Below are 11,782 nucleotides of genomic sequence, written 5' to 3' on the forward strand. Positions count from 1 at the left end.
ACATCGAGCAAGGATGGGTGTCTTTGATCTTTGAAATATAGACGGCGTTTTCATTTACAATTGTTATTTTTTTGGTTGGAACCGGGAAATCAACCCGTGAATCAAGATCAGATCACCTTATTCTCCAAACTTGCCAATTCCCGTAGACAGAAAGAAGGTCACCGCATCCCTAGAGCCCCGAATCCGCACGCAGACACGGGTCCGTGCCCGATCGGCGCGCGATCGGCACCCCTGCGCGCGGTATGCCGAGAATGGGAACATCAACCCCAGATCCCCTGACGCTTGGATTCAGGACAGTTCCCATTTTCCGGATCAGGCAAAAGGACAACATGCGTCTGACCCCGGCACTACGGCGCCACACATTGCCGTGGCTCATGGGGCTGAAATCAGTCCAGCTCCAACGCGTCGCACGCGCCACGGGAATTCAGTCGTCTGGAACAAATGGCATGCTCATGGAGCGCATTCAGGATATGCTTGCTCCGTACTTGCTCCCACCGACGGGGGATACCCGGAAGGGGGGGATGCATAGTGAAAAGCCGATGAGTATCCTCAGTATCGATATGGGGATTCAGAATCTCGCTTTCGCCCATCTGAAAGTCCCTCCCTCCGACCAAGAGAGGGTACCAGAATTGACAGCCTGGCGCCGGCTCGCCATGTCTGAGATCTCGAGGTTGGATTTAAAGTCGACATCTGGCGTGCAGGCTGTGACTGTTCCGCAGAGTCCAGAGGCCAGTCTCTCACAGCCAAAAGCCAGAGCACGAACGACCGAAGATCCCACCCCGGAAAAAATGGGAAAGAAAAATAAAGAAAAAGAATCATTCTGTCCTGCCATCTATGCCAAAAACGCTTACATCCTAATCAACACCCTCCTACATACCTACAACCCAACGCATGTCCTAATTGAGCGCCAACGGTTCCGCTCAGCTGGCGGCAGCGCCGTCCAGGAATGGACAATCCGCGTTGGCGTATTCGAGGGCATGCTCTATGCTGTCCTACACACATTACTCCAAGAGCGCAGCTCCGAGGTTGAGATCCACGGGATCGAGCCAAAGCGGGTGGTGAAGTACTGGATTGATAAGGAGCGGGGTGGAGAGAAGATGAGTGCCAGGGAGGTGAAGAAAGCGAAGATTGAGATTGTGGGGGGATGGTTGGAACAAGGGAGGGTTGGAATTGAGAAGGATGTAGAGGATCTTGTGGGGGCTTATTTGGGGAAATTGAGGAAGGATGGGAAGAGTGAGGTGGGCAAGTTGGATGATTTGGCGGATTGTTTGTTGCAGGGGGTGACTTGGTTGGAGTGGGAGGGCATGAGGGGGAGGTTGGGGCAGGATGGGTTTGGGGCATTGGATGGTAAGAAATAAGGGGAGGTCTTTGTGTATTCCAAGGTTGCTTTCTATGATACCCTTGTACATTACTGTGAATTGGATTCGGTAACTACTTCCATCTTCGAAATCTCTCGAGACATGTGAGGATGGCCGATCTACACGATCGGCATGATCGACAGGTCCCGCCAAGCGGAGTCATAGCTAAATCAATTCAATATCTACATCTACGGTGGAAGACACGATGAATTAGATCAATCCAAGGGGGAAAGAGAAGCTACAACGGAATAGGTAAATTTTGTACAAAAAGGAAAGCCACACCACTATTCACAATGGCGCTGTCACAAGTCCGACAATACGAGTAAAGGTCCTAGGCATAATAAAATTTCCAATGGGACATGAAACATCGACATCTCATTGGAAAGAAAGAATAAAAAAGGGCGATGAGGCTCCGAGAAAGAGGGTTTGGGGCAACCCGCTCGCGGGAGACGGATCGAACAGAATCATTGCTCATCTCAGAAACACCCAAAGCAAGAAAAGAAAAGAAAATCACAGGTCCAAGTGAAATCCAGAAAACAGCAGGAAATAGACGCGAAGGGGTCCAGTACCACCCAGTCAGAACAGCGCCAGCGCAGGCAAGAACATAATAACCTCGGAACGCTCTCAGATCATCAGGCCTTCGTGACGCTTACAGGAAGCGGCGGTGGAAAGAGGGACGGAAGGAGCTAGGGGTGCCGGAGGGGGTGGGAGCAGCGCTGGGGATGGTGAAGCTGACGGAGCTGGAGGGGACGGCGGAGCTGGTCGCAAAGCGCGAGGCGCTGCTGGAGTGGGGGATGGGCAAGGTGCCGTTGCCGTAGGGGGCGCTAGGGGTGGCGCTAGGGATGGGCACAACAGAAGAGGTCTCTGTGTCGGCGGCATCGCTGCTGGAGCTGCTGGTCTGCTCGTGGTTGGCGCCAGTGGGGACAGAGGTGACACCATTGTTCTGGGGATGTTAGTGATGGTCTTGGAAGGGTGATCAAGATTGAGGGGACTTACGACAGTGACGGTCTCGGTGGCAGTCACGGTGACGGTGGAAGCAGGGCCGCAAGTCTGGCCGTTACCGCCAGCAGCCTCGCTGGTGGGAGCCTCGACGAGAGTGGCAGTCACGGTGGCAGTGGAGTGGCGGGTGATGGTGGTCTCGCCCTCATCACCGGAGCCCTGCTGGGAGTGGCCATCGACGGCTGGGGTCTCAGTCTATCAAATTGTCAGTGAAGTCCAGGATGCAGGAGAGTGGATACCTACAGCCCAAACGGTGTGCTCGTTGGTGGCGGTGTGGTGAATAGTGGTGGTGACGACGCTGGTGGAAGTGCCGGTGCCCACAGTGTAGGTCACGGTCACGTCGGAGGTAGCGGAGCCAGCAGAGCCAGAGCTAGCGGCACCAGTGCCGAGAGGAATGGGCACGGAGGTGCTCGAGCCGGCCGGGATGGGAGCAACGCTGCTGGAGGCAACGGGAACCGGAGCAGCCGAGGAGGAAGAGCCAACAGTGCTGTAGACGGTGGGCAGCTCATTGTCGCGGCCGCCGTGGCGGTGGAACTGACGCTGGCGCAGATGACGCTCAGCCTGAGCAGTGGCGGCCAGAGCAGCGACCAGAGCCACGGAGAAGTTGTTGATGAAGTGCATTTTGCTAGAGACGGACAGTCGATGTCTGTTTGTTCTTGAAAGAGTGTGGTACTGCGAAATCAATTCGCAAGTAGAAAAGAGTGTAACAGAGAGATCTCTAAAAGAAAGGAATGAGAATTGCACAGCAGTCTCGAAAAGGAGGGAAAGAGATGAAAAAGTAGGAGAAGAGCAGGCAGACGCGGTTAATTAAGGCCTACCCACTATAGTAAACCACTTTAATCTAGTGATACGGTATTACCGGGGAGTGGAGCGGCCAGCCATTCCATGTCTATAGAATCTACCCAAGGTACTGCTCTGTGATATGACAGGCGCACGCCGAACCGAAGGAACCAAATCACATCGCTACGCTTAGGCCCACCGTCTCAGGAACTGGCGACTTATTGGCGGATTGCGCTCTGAGTGGAACCGGCCTTTAATCTCACGGTAGTGCCAAATGCACAGGCGAATCGAAGGTGGAGTTGGCATTGATGAGGTGGCGCAACTTCTGCTGCCCCCCCCCCCTAATATGCCGATAAGAGATTTCCACCTTTCAGCCCAGGAGCAGACTTCTGCGCAAGTCAACAGCCGGCAGAGGCCAACCGAGTTGCTCAGCTCGATTTGTCTCTGAAGAAATTTAATTACCTATCATCGAACGAGTGCTCTAAGGCAGGTCGACATACGTATCCCGTAGTATGATCTTGTATCTTTTAAAGAGTGGAGATCCGAAAATTTAGACCATCTGGGAAGCCAAAGTCCAATCCCGTGTCTCCGTTTCGTGTTTCATCCCGTGTGACCATACCGAGGGGTAGTACAGTACAGCTGCGTAGCCCAGCATTTCGCCCAGCATCCATCCAGAACCATGTTTCACATAAAATCGCACTCTCACCTCCCGCCTCAGGGTCCCACACCCAGTTGCATAGATTGTCTCTGCCGCGACTTGATATGATGATAGACACCGAACTGCATTCTGGACTCGCCCCGACTCAAGTAAATGAACGACCCACGGATTTGATCTCGGGATAGCTACCGGGAGCCGCCCGCGTCGCCCGCTCTGCCCGTGCGGTGTGCAGTGGGGATGGCAGCACGATCGCAAATCCCCATCACAAATATCTGGAATCTGGACCTCGACCCCGAAAATTAAGGACGGGTGAGAAATGGCACGGGGCCGAGCGTCTTGTCGATATTGTTTTGCCGTCCACGGCCTGCGTCCAGGCCGATCGGCTCGGCTCCTGCGGCGTGGTAGAACCTCCTTTCTAGTCGATTGCATGTCTTTGCATCATCCGGAGGAATTATGGTTCACACCATTAATGAAAAAACCACGAGCATCGCGCTGTACGGTTTCGTCATCGGGGTACCTTGTCAGGGTCCGACACGGAGAAGCTTTCGAACCTGAAACACCAACGTGCGCTCCTGCGACAAGGGGCTCCCGGTATCCTGCGATACACCCCGCTAGTTTGAAGCGAAGTTTCTGCTTTTCCGGATGCTGAATGTCTTGGATTTCTTCCCCGTGAGGTTCATGCAGGGTCGGGGTTGGGGATGTCTTGACCCGGTGGTTGGGTCTTTCTGAACCCGCGGGTGTCTGATAACACTGCTTCGCGAACTGCTCCAGGGTGCTACGGGTTGGTTTCAGTTTGCTTGCTAGAAGCTTCTAGCGTCGAATTTTGGGGATCGCTGGATACTACTTTATTCGGGGTCTTTAACAAGCAGATCATCGGCGACTGCTTTGGAAAGGTGAAAACCTCAATCGCAATCATTCTGAGCGCAATCGCTAAGTTATAACAAGACAAATCATTGACCCCGCATACCATGGGAATGCACTCGCTCCATATAAAATCACTCCAAACCCTAACTCCTATCCCTGCCCTAGAACAAATTATCCTTAGGTGTTGGAACCGATTACCTTCTCCCCTCATGCAGAAGCCTCTCATAAGAAGGCGTCTGCCCCCGCTCGGTATGTCCATAAGGCGGCGCCGGCACCTGCACGGCGTAAGAATTCCCCAGCTCGACATTCGAATACTGGGCAGGCTCCCCCTTACTGCGGAACTGCGTCGCCATCTCGAACGCAAACTTAATCGCGCGCAGGATCTCCATCGGATTGAGTACTCCGATCCAGGCACGGACGCCCAGGAACCCACCCTCGTAGGGACCCGCATTGATGTATGGGGAGACACGGTAAGAATAGGGGAAGAAGAGTGCGAATGGGACCATTTGCAAGCAAATCAACATGCTCGGGATGCCGAAGTTGACGTCGGAGTAGCTGAGGGTGGATGTGGGCTTGAGGGCGTTTTTTGAGCGGAGAATAGTGAATATGATCTGAGAAGATGAAGGTTAGGTTGGATTGAGGGTTAAGGTTGAGGGTTGGGTCGTCTTACTCGTTCGAGGAATGAGAGACCGACGATTAGTTTGAAAGACAGAAGCTTGGCAAGGGGTTGGCGCGAGTTCAACTGGGTGCTGAGGGCTCGGTAGAAGGCTAGGACGGATATCACGGCTGAAGCAACAGACACGGTGGAGATGACAGTCAACTAGATAGGAATTTGTAAGTCGAGAACTCTAGCACGGGTTGTTTTCCTGTGGTTGATTTACCCAAATGTGCGCAAAGTATGCCTTGCTGCTGTCCAGACAGTATATATTGGCAGCCTGGGTGATATCCGTGACAATGGCGACAAGAGTGGCGACGACAGGATACTGGAAAATGGCAATCCATCGTTTCTATCGACTGTTAGACTTGCCACCTTGACTTGCCCATGTTGTTTAGTGCCTCTTAGATGCATTTTATACATACCCTGAACCATTCTAGACCATTAACAGGATCATCGCCGGTCTTCGTCTGCGGCACTTCAAAGGCTGCAAAAAAAAGATTCACCTCGGTCTGGGTGTCGCTCGAGATGAATTCACAAAGAAGGAGGAAGAAAGCTCCAAGCGCAACACCTTGGAATAGTTCGAGCCATGGCTCGAGGTATATGTTGGCGTGGGGGAAGACAATGGAGATGAAAGATACAACCGAGTATAGTGGAAGAAGCATGCAGATTTTCATAATCCTACTATCATCAGCGCGAAATTTCTGGAATGGTAGAAGTGTAGCCGTACTTGATCTGCTCTCGGGGTTTGCTCAAGTGTGTCGCGTGCCAAAACATCAAGCTGAATATGATTAGACAGACGAGGGCCGCACTGGCACCAGAGATCATCATGTTTAAATGATAGAAAGAGATTGTTCCAACAAAAGGCTCGGGTGCTTCTATAGCATAGTCGGTGAGCATCGGGCAGGTGTGGTTGCTGCTACCGCTGTCACGACGGAAGAGGCCCATGGTGAATAATTATCTGCAGACCAAGGCCGAGAAGAAACGAGTAAAGTAATTAAAATGTTTAGTAAAAAATGACGCCGAAAGTACCGTGTGAACGAAGATGCAGGATGTAGAAAACGAAGCGACTTCGACTCTCTTATAACCTCCACAACTCAAATGGGGCTAGGGAAAAGATGGATCAACACCGCCCCGCAACAACACCGGAAATCTGGCACTGCGCCACAAAGCGATCCAGCTGTAGTTGATCGCCATTGAGAAATGAAGAAAAAGAAAGCCCAACGCTCAATGCCAAAAGCTTACAGTCTGGGCCCAGAGGCTGAGACGTCGATCTATGCCGGATGAGGTATAGCCTCGAATCACCCACCCGAATAGGGTTAGAGTATATATTAGCGCGTGGTCATCGAAGCTTGGACCATCGGAAATGATCCTCGGAAGCTGAAGAACCTCGAGTTGAATTTCCTCATCTGGTATGCAGTATGTTCCCCACTTAATAGGCTGAGCATAGCCCTGTTCCAGGACGAGATAGAGGGGCTCCTCGTAAGGCTGGTTCGTTTGGGGGATGGGGTTGCAGGGTTATCTCTTGGCGACCCCAGAGCCAATATATTCAAGTGATGACTCCATACGCTGCATATGGCTAAGCTTGGAAATAATTGACAAAAGATGGATGTTATTCCATCTGGCTTCGTAGTGCCATTTTTCAACTATCTCAAGGTCAGCCACGGCGCCTATCCTTTAAACTTTGGGCTTCAAAAGGGCTGCTTATGCTTATGCTTATGTTTCTATTGCCTTTCAACTCACAATATCCGCAATATCTTGATTTTCAGGGCTTGTGCTAGTCTCCATTTTTTATCTCAATCTATGGGCTCTCGTAAATCGTGATATTGCTGAAGAAAGACCCCACGGCCTGCATGATTCCTCCTTCATACGCAATGGTTCGTAATCCTTGCTTCGCCATCCACATTTGTGTTTCATGCGCAGCAGGCGAGCACAGAACCCCTCTTAGTGGCCACATCAACTTCAAAGAGTCCGCCCAATTCGGAAGATTCAAGTTCTGCCCTGTCGTTAGGAAATGGGGCAGTACTTCAAGAATACGACTGATACGGAGTTGCGACTCCTCCATGCAAGTCTGTTGTAACCCCAGCAGACGAAAGAACTCCATGGTAGAAATATCTGGCTGGCTGATGAAATTTTGAATAAGTTCCAGAAGCACCGTATACAGGCGAAGCAAGCACGTATCGTGGTGGTTGCTAACGCGCAAAACAGAGATGTTCTGGTTCAATTTTGTTGTCAGCAAAACTGCCTTACTCGCTGTATAACCGGCGAAAAGATCATCAATGGTCTTGTTCATCGACATTTCGAATGCCTTGCATGTCTGGACTGCGTTTTCGATTGCGGCGATTTTTTCGGCGGTAGAGTTCAATGGGCCACAGGAGGATTTCGCTTCTTTGCAAATGCGTGCAGCTTGGTTGCCGAAGTGAAACGATGGCATGAACATGTATTGATTTCCATCATCGCTTGACTCGATGGCGTCGAACCATTCGCGGGCTTCTGGTGGAGGGTCTGAACCTGTTTGAAAGCATTGAATTTGCTTCAAGAGGATGCATTAGCTCATTCGATTTCGTCAGCTTGAAAATATATGATAAAATTCACATACAATATAGTGATACGATAGTTGGAATAATTGACGTCCGGTTTTGGTCTTGAATTGCTCCTTGCCCCGGGAACGTATCAACCCAGTGAGAGCTCTGCTGTGAACGCTCCAGTCTAACGGGCCTTTTCCATCAGGCGAAGTACCTAGCATCAGCTTTGAGAAACAATTAGCAGTTGTCTTCCGAGTTGATTGTACAGATTGGCTTCATACCTCGTAAAGACATAAAAGCCAGACAGACATCAGAATGTCGTCCTGGTTCCGCAGTTTCGGGTCGCCAAGTGCCAACTGTAATTGTTTCAAAGCGGTTCCGTACATCTTTCGTTGTGCAAGTGTTGACTCTTTGGAAGGGGCTCGGTTCGCGTGGTAAACGTAACCCACAGCTTTACTAGCCATTTGGAGAGCAGACCCGGGCTCGGACTTTCTAAGGAGGGTTGGGAAACATTCGAGTGAACCATGTATCCGTCCACCACACGCTGATGGAAAAGAGAATTGGTTGATGATAAATGGTATAATGTGCATATCCCACGATTCAAAAATTCGATTTGGTATTGTTAGCGACTCGTAGAATGGGGAGAGGCTATAGTTTCGATCTTGATCGTCTTCTGAGGATACTGCCGACGATGAGCGTGTAGATGACCTACTACTCAATTGCATCGCTCGTACTCGTTCCTGTGAGCTCTTGGTGGTCTGATGTCCCTTGCGAGCTTTTTGATCATTGTAAGATTGCGGCGTGTGGATCAGGAACGAGACGTTGACTTCATCTAAATTTCGATATCCACACGTCCGTCCGATTTTCTCACATTTTTGACATGTCGGACGGCGAAGATCACACTAGACTGGATTAATTCAGATTGTTCTGGATTATGGTGTACGGCCTTATCACCTTGACTCGCCGTTGTCGGCAACTTTCACAGTCACGACTGGGACGACCTGTGTTGACCATCTGGACAAGATGTCTGCGTCACTGGTGAAAAGTCTATTACGATGAGGAGGTACTGGCGTCTATCAGGGATGGTTTTGATGATGCCTGATGAAATGTGGGGGTTCCAGGCCGCCGAGGCCGAGTGAGGCTGTGTCGGTGGCGGCGTCGCCCGATCTGGTAACGGATCCGTCAACCAAGCTTTAATGCCCAGGGAGTGAAAAGTCTCAGCCGTGAAGGGATACAAGGGTATATATAATGATGATTTGTTATTAGATTGAAGATAATATTTTCTGATTAGGACTGGTTTGGCACGCTTGTAAGCAGGGCTGGCTGCAGCTGCCCCCGCCACCTGAGAGGAACTGCGCGGAACCGCACATCGATATCGGCATTTGCCATACTAAGTCTGGTCCAACCAGTCAATTGGGCTTGGACTCTCACTTTGTTGTCGCAAACACATCCCCTGATGTCACAATGGCGAGCTTCGACTTACCATGGGACTTCTCTTCGTCCGCGGCAATCTCAGCCGCAGCTTCGGGGAAAAAGACCTTAGCCAGGAAGGCGTCATAAGCAATTTGGTCCTCGGACATAAGCTCGGCATAGGCGTCAAAATCGAAGTCTGACTGTTGGCCGACAATCGCTCTTGCTGGTGTGCTGGCATTGCGTGTGTTCGTCACGCCTTCGGTCGAAGAATCGATTGTATAGCGAGCAATGTAGCTGCGCTTATGAGAAAGCGGAGATTCGTCACCGAAGATACTGTACCCTTCAAAAATTCGACGTGCGCTTCGTAGAGCTCTTTGAAATCCGAGAGAAATGCCGTGTTTGCGGTAGGCATAGGTGAGGACCTTGATCGGCATTATGGGGAGAAGAAACCGGTCTAGGTAACATTTCGGGATATGCAGTATTCTCTCTTTGATGATACGTGACTCAATATGGGTGAAGCAAGGAAAAGGTCTCAGCCCCTCGCTCATCAGCTATTCAGAATTTGGCGTGGGGGCCGAAAGGCCAATGACCCTACCAGCTGCCACGCACTCTTATTTACAATTGAGCCCCGATCTTCAGATTAGCGCTGAAACACCTGAGGACGCCATTGGGGCCATGGTTAAAGCCGAATGACGCAATTATATGTTGAGGCAGTTTAACGGCAGGGGTTAGGCTGATTCTATGGATGTAGGCCTCGCCTCCATCGGCCCGATTGACAGCAACAGCGAAGTACCTCAGTAGCAAGTAGTCGCGGCAGGTACCTAGGTATCTATGAAAGTGACGTGTCTTCAGTCCGTGTCGTACATGGTATTGAATCCTTTAACCATAGATCTAGCTGCAGCCTGTCTTGCATGACGCAAGTGTCACTGAAGATGATCCTCGACAAATTAAATTATTCAGACATGTTGAATTGTATCAAACTTTCTATACAGACTGAGATTTGGTGTGGTCTCAAGTTACCCTCTCACATCTTCTAATGGCTAATAATTTCAGGTTGTACTATATCCTCCTCCGCTTGTATCTCAAACTGTCGCCACGCAGCGATCTGCCCATCCCCCACTTGTATTGGTGACGGTTGCATCGTTCTGTCTTTTCCATCCAAGCCCCCAGTGACAGAGCATTCGTGGCCCATTTGCCATTTCGGTATCATGGCCACTTCGATATTCGTATCACTATCATTGCGCGGGCTTGCCTTGGAATCAGAGCCATGCCACCGTTTATGTGTAGTGACTGGACAGTATCCTTTCGAGAATCTTCGACGACGTTCCGGGAAAATCACTGGTCCCAGCATTGGCACGCATGCCACAGTAATTCCCACGGCCATCTCAGCGACCGTTAGTATCGCTTTGTTTGCTGTACAGAAGGTGTAATCCATGAGGTTGCATTCAAGCACGTGAATAATGCGAGCGAGATTGATTGCGGAGATGCTGAATCTTTGTTAGCAAAGCATCAGATCAATAAACATGAGGTCACTTACCAAACACTCAGAGCAAATGTGGCCATAACAGCAGCTTTCTTTTGCACACTCATGTGCAGTCCCCAGATCACAGGGAATGGCAACAGGACTATGATCACGTCTAATGCCAAGTTAAAGCCAGCTGCGGCCAGCTCAGCAGCTCTTTCACTGCCACACGATCCATGAATAGACTTCTCCCAGTTCCATGAGATAGGAACACATAGTCTCAATATTACTGCGATGGTTGCGATAAAGAAGAGGCATACAACGCCCATGGCCCCATAAGCGAAATTTCGGAATAGCCTGGTAGTGAAGGTTTGAACGTAGAATTCGAGAATTCCTAATCGGAAACAAGCAATGGAAATTGCCCAGAAGAACTGAGAGGCAAAAAAGATCTGTAATTTGAAGTCAGTATGCACTCCGATGCGATAGCTTGGTCGATGATACCTTCATCTCAAGCGTTCTTGCGGATAAAGAAACCTGAGATACGTGAAGTCCAGTTCCACCGTCGGCAATCCCTTGATGTTTCTCAGCTTTGATGAACCATCGCAGGGAGGTAGGACTCACCGATGAAGAGACATATAGAATACCCAAACAGCATAATCAAGGATACAATGCAAAGCGCATCGTGAAGCTGAAGCTTTCGTCGTACAATAGCCATAGAATGGAACCGAAGCCCCATTGCAGTGATTGCAACAAAGTTCAGAATCGTAAAGGTGACAACCACACCGATCTGCTTTCCATCAAGCGCAGCCATAGCGAACGGTGAACAACCTGCGTCGGTGGCAGCGGCAGCAACTTAGGTTGAGGAAATCAGCAGACAAGAAAGTTCCAAGTGCAAAGTAAAATAGTAATCTGCAATGTACCACCTGCAGCCACAATCCATTTGGCCCCAGCGTCACCATTGATATCTTCAGGTAATGTGATGGGATTTACGGTAGTTGGAACATGCAAGACCTGACTAGGAGGTCGAACTGACCCACCTTTCATGTTCTTGTGGCCTCCACGTCGGTA

General features: G+C 50.4%; 6 protein-coding genes across 6 annotated transcripts; 1 reads left to right on the forward strand and 5 right to left on the reverse strand.

Moving 5' to 3' along the window:
- Positions 1 to 329: 329 nt before the first annotated feature.
- On the forward strand, positions 330 to 1,358 carry N7443_004498 (uncharacterized protein; the record flags this gene model as incomplete). Its single annotated transcript, XM_056884554.1, has 1 exon — positions 330 to 1,358. The coding sequence occupies one exon, from the start codon at positions 330 to 332 to the stop codon at positions 1,356 to 1,358; it is 1,029 nt and encodes a 342-aa protein (XP_056742832.1).
- A 649-nt stretch (positions 1,359 to 2,007) lies between these two features.
- Positions 2,008 to 2,978, reverse strand: N7443_004499 (uncharacterized protein; the record flags this gene model as incomplete). Its single annotated transcript, XM_056884555.1, has 3 exons — positions 2,008 to 2,301; positions 2,355 to 2,552; positions 2,601 to 2,978. 3 exons carry the CDS (start codon positions 2,976 to 2,978, stop codon positions 2,008 to 2,010), a joined length of 870 nt encoding a protein of 289 aa, XP_056742833.1.
- Positions 2,979 to 4,853: 1,875 nt separating this feature from the next.
- On the reverse strand, positions 4,854 to 6,262 carry N7443_004500 (OSTA/TMEM184 family protein; the record flags this gene model as incomplete). Its single annotated transcript, XM_056884556.1, has 5 exons — positions 4,854 to 5,270; positions 5,330 to 5,479; positions 5,541 to 5,642; positions 5,740 to 5,995; positions 6,045 to 6,262. The coding sequence occupies 5 exons, from the start codon at positions 6,260 to 6,262 to the stop codon at positions 4,854 to 4,856; spliced, it is 1,143 nt and encodes a 380-aa protein (XP_056742834.1).
- An 853-nt stretch (positions 6,263 to 7,115) lies between these two features.
- On the reverse strand, positions 7,116 to 8,303 carry N7443_004501 (Tetratricopeptide-like helical; the record flags this gene model as incomplete). Its single annotated transcript, XM_056884557.1, has 3 exons — positions 7,116 to 7,847; positions 7,914 to 8,063; positions 8,121 to 8,303. The coding sequence occupies 3 exons, from the start codon at positions 8,301 to 8,303 to the stop codon at positions 7,116 to 7,118; spliced, it is 1,065 nt and encodes a 354-aa protein (XP_056742835.1).
- A 963-nt stretch (positions 8,304 to 9,266) lies between these two features.
- N7443_004502 (uncharacterized protein) lies at positions 9,267 to 9,686 on the reverse strand (the record flags this gene model as incomplete). Its single annotated transcript, XM_056884558.1, has 1 exon — positions 9,267 to 9,686. The coding sequence occupies one exon, from the start codon at positions 9,684 to 9,686 to the stop codon at positions 9,267 to 9,269; it is 420 nt and encodes a 139-aa protein (XP_056742836.1).
- Positions 9,687 to 10,285: 599 nt separating this feature from the next.
- Positions 10,286 to 11,525, reverse strand: N7443_004503 (uncharacterized protein; the record flags this gene model as incomplete). Its single annotated transcript, XM_056884559.1, has 3 exons — positions 10,286 to 10,739; positions 10,790 to 11,186; positions 11,336 to 11,525. 3 exons carry the CDS (start codon positions 11,523 to 11,525, stop codon positions 10,286 to 10,288), a joined length of 1,041 nt encoding a protein of 346 aa, XP_056742837.1.
- Between the last annotated feature and the right edge of the window lie 257 nt (positions 11,526 to 11,782).

This window comes from Penicillium atrosanguineum, assembly GCF_028827265.1.
Source record: "Penicillium atrosanguineum strain IBT 20685 chromosome Unknown utg000003l_segment0_segment0, whole genome shotgun sequence".
NCBI lineage: Eukaryota > Fungi > Ascomycota > Eurotiomycetes > Eurotiales > Aspergillaceae > Penicillium > Penicillium atrosanguineum.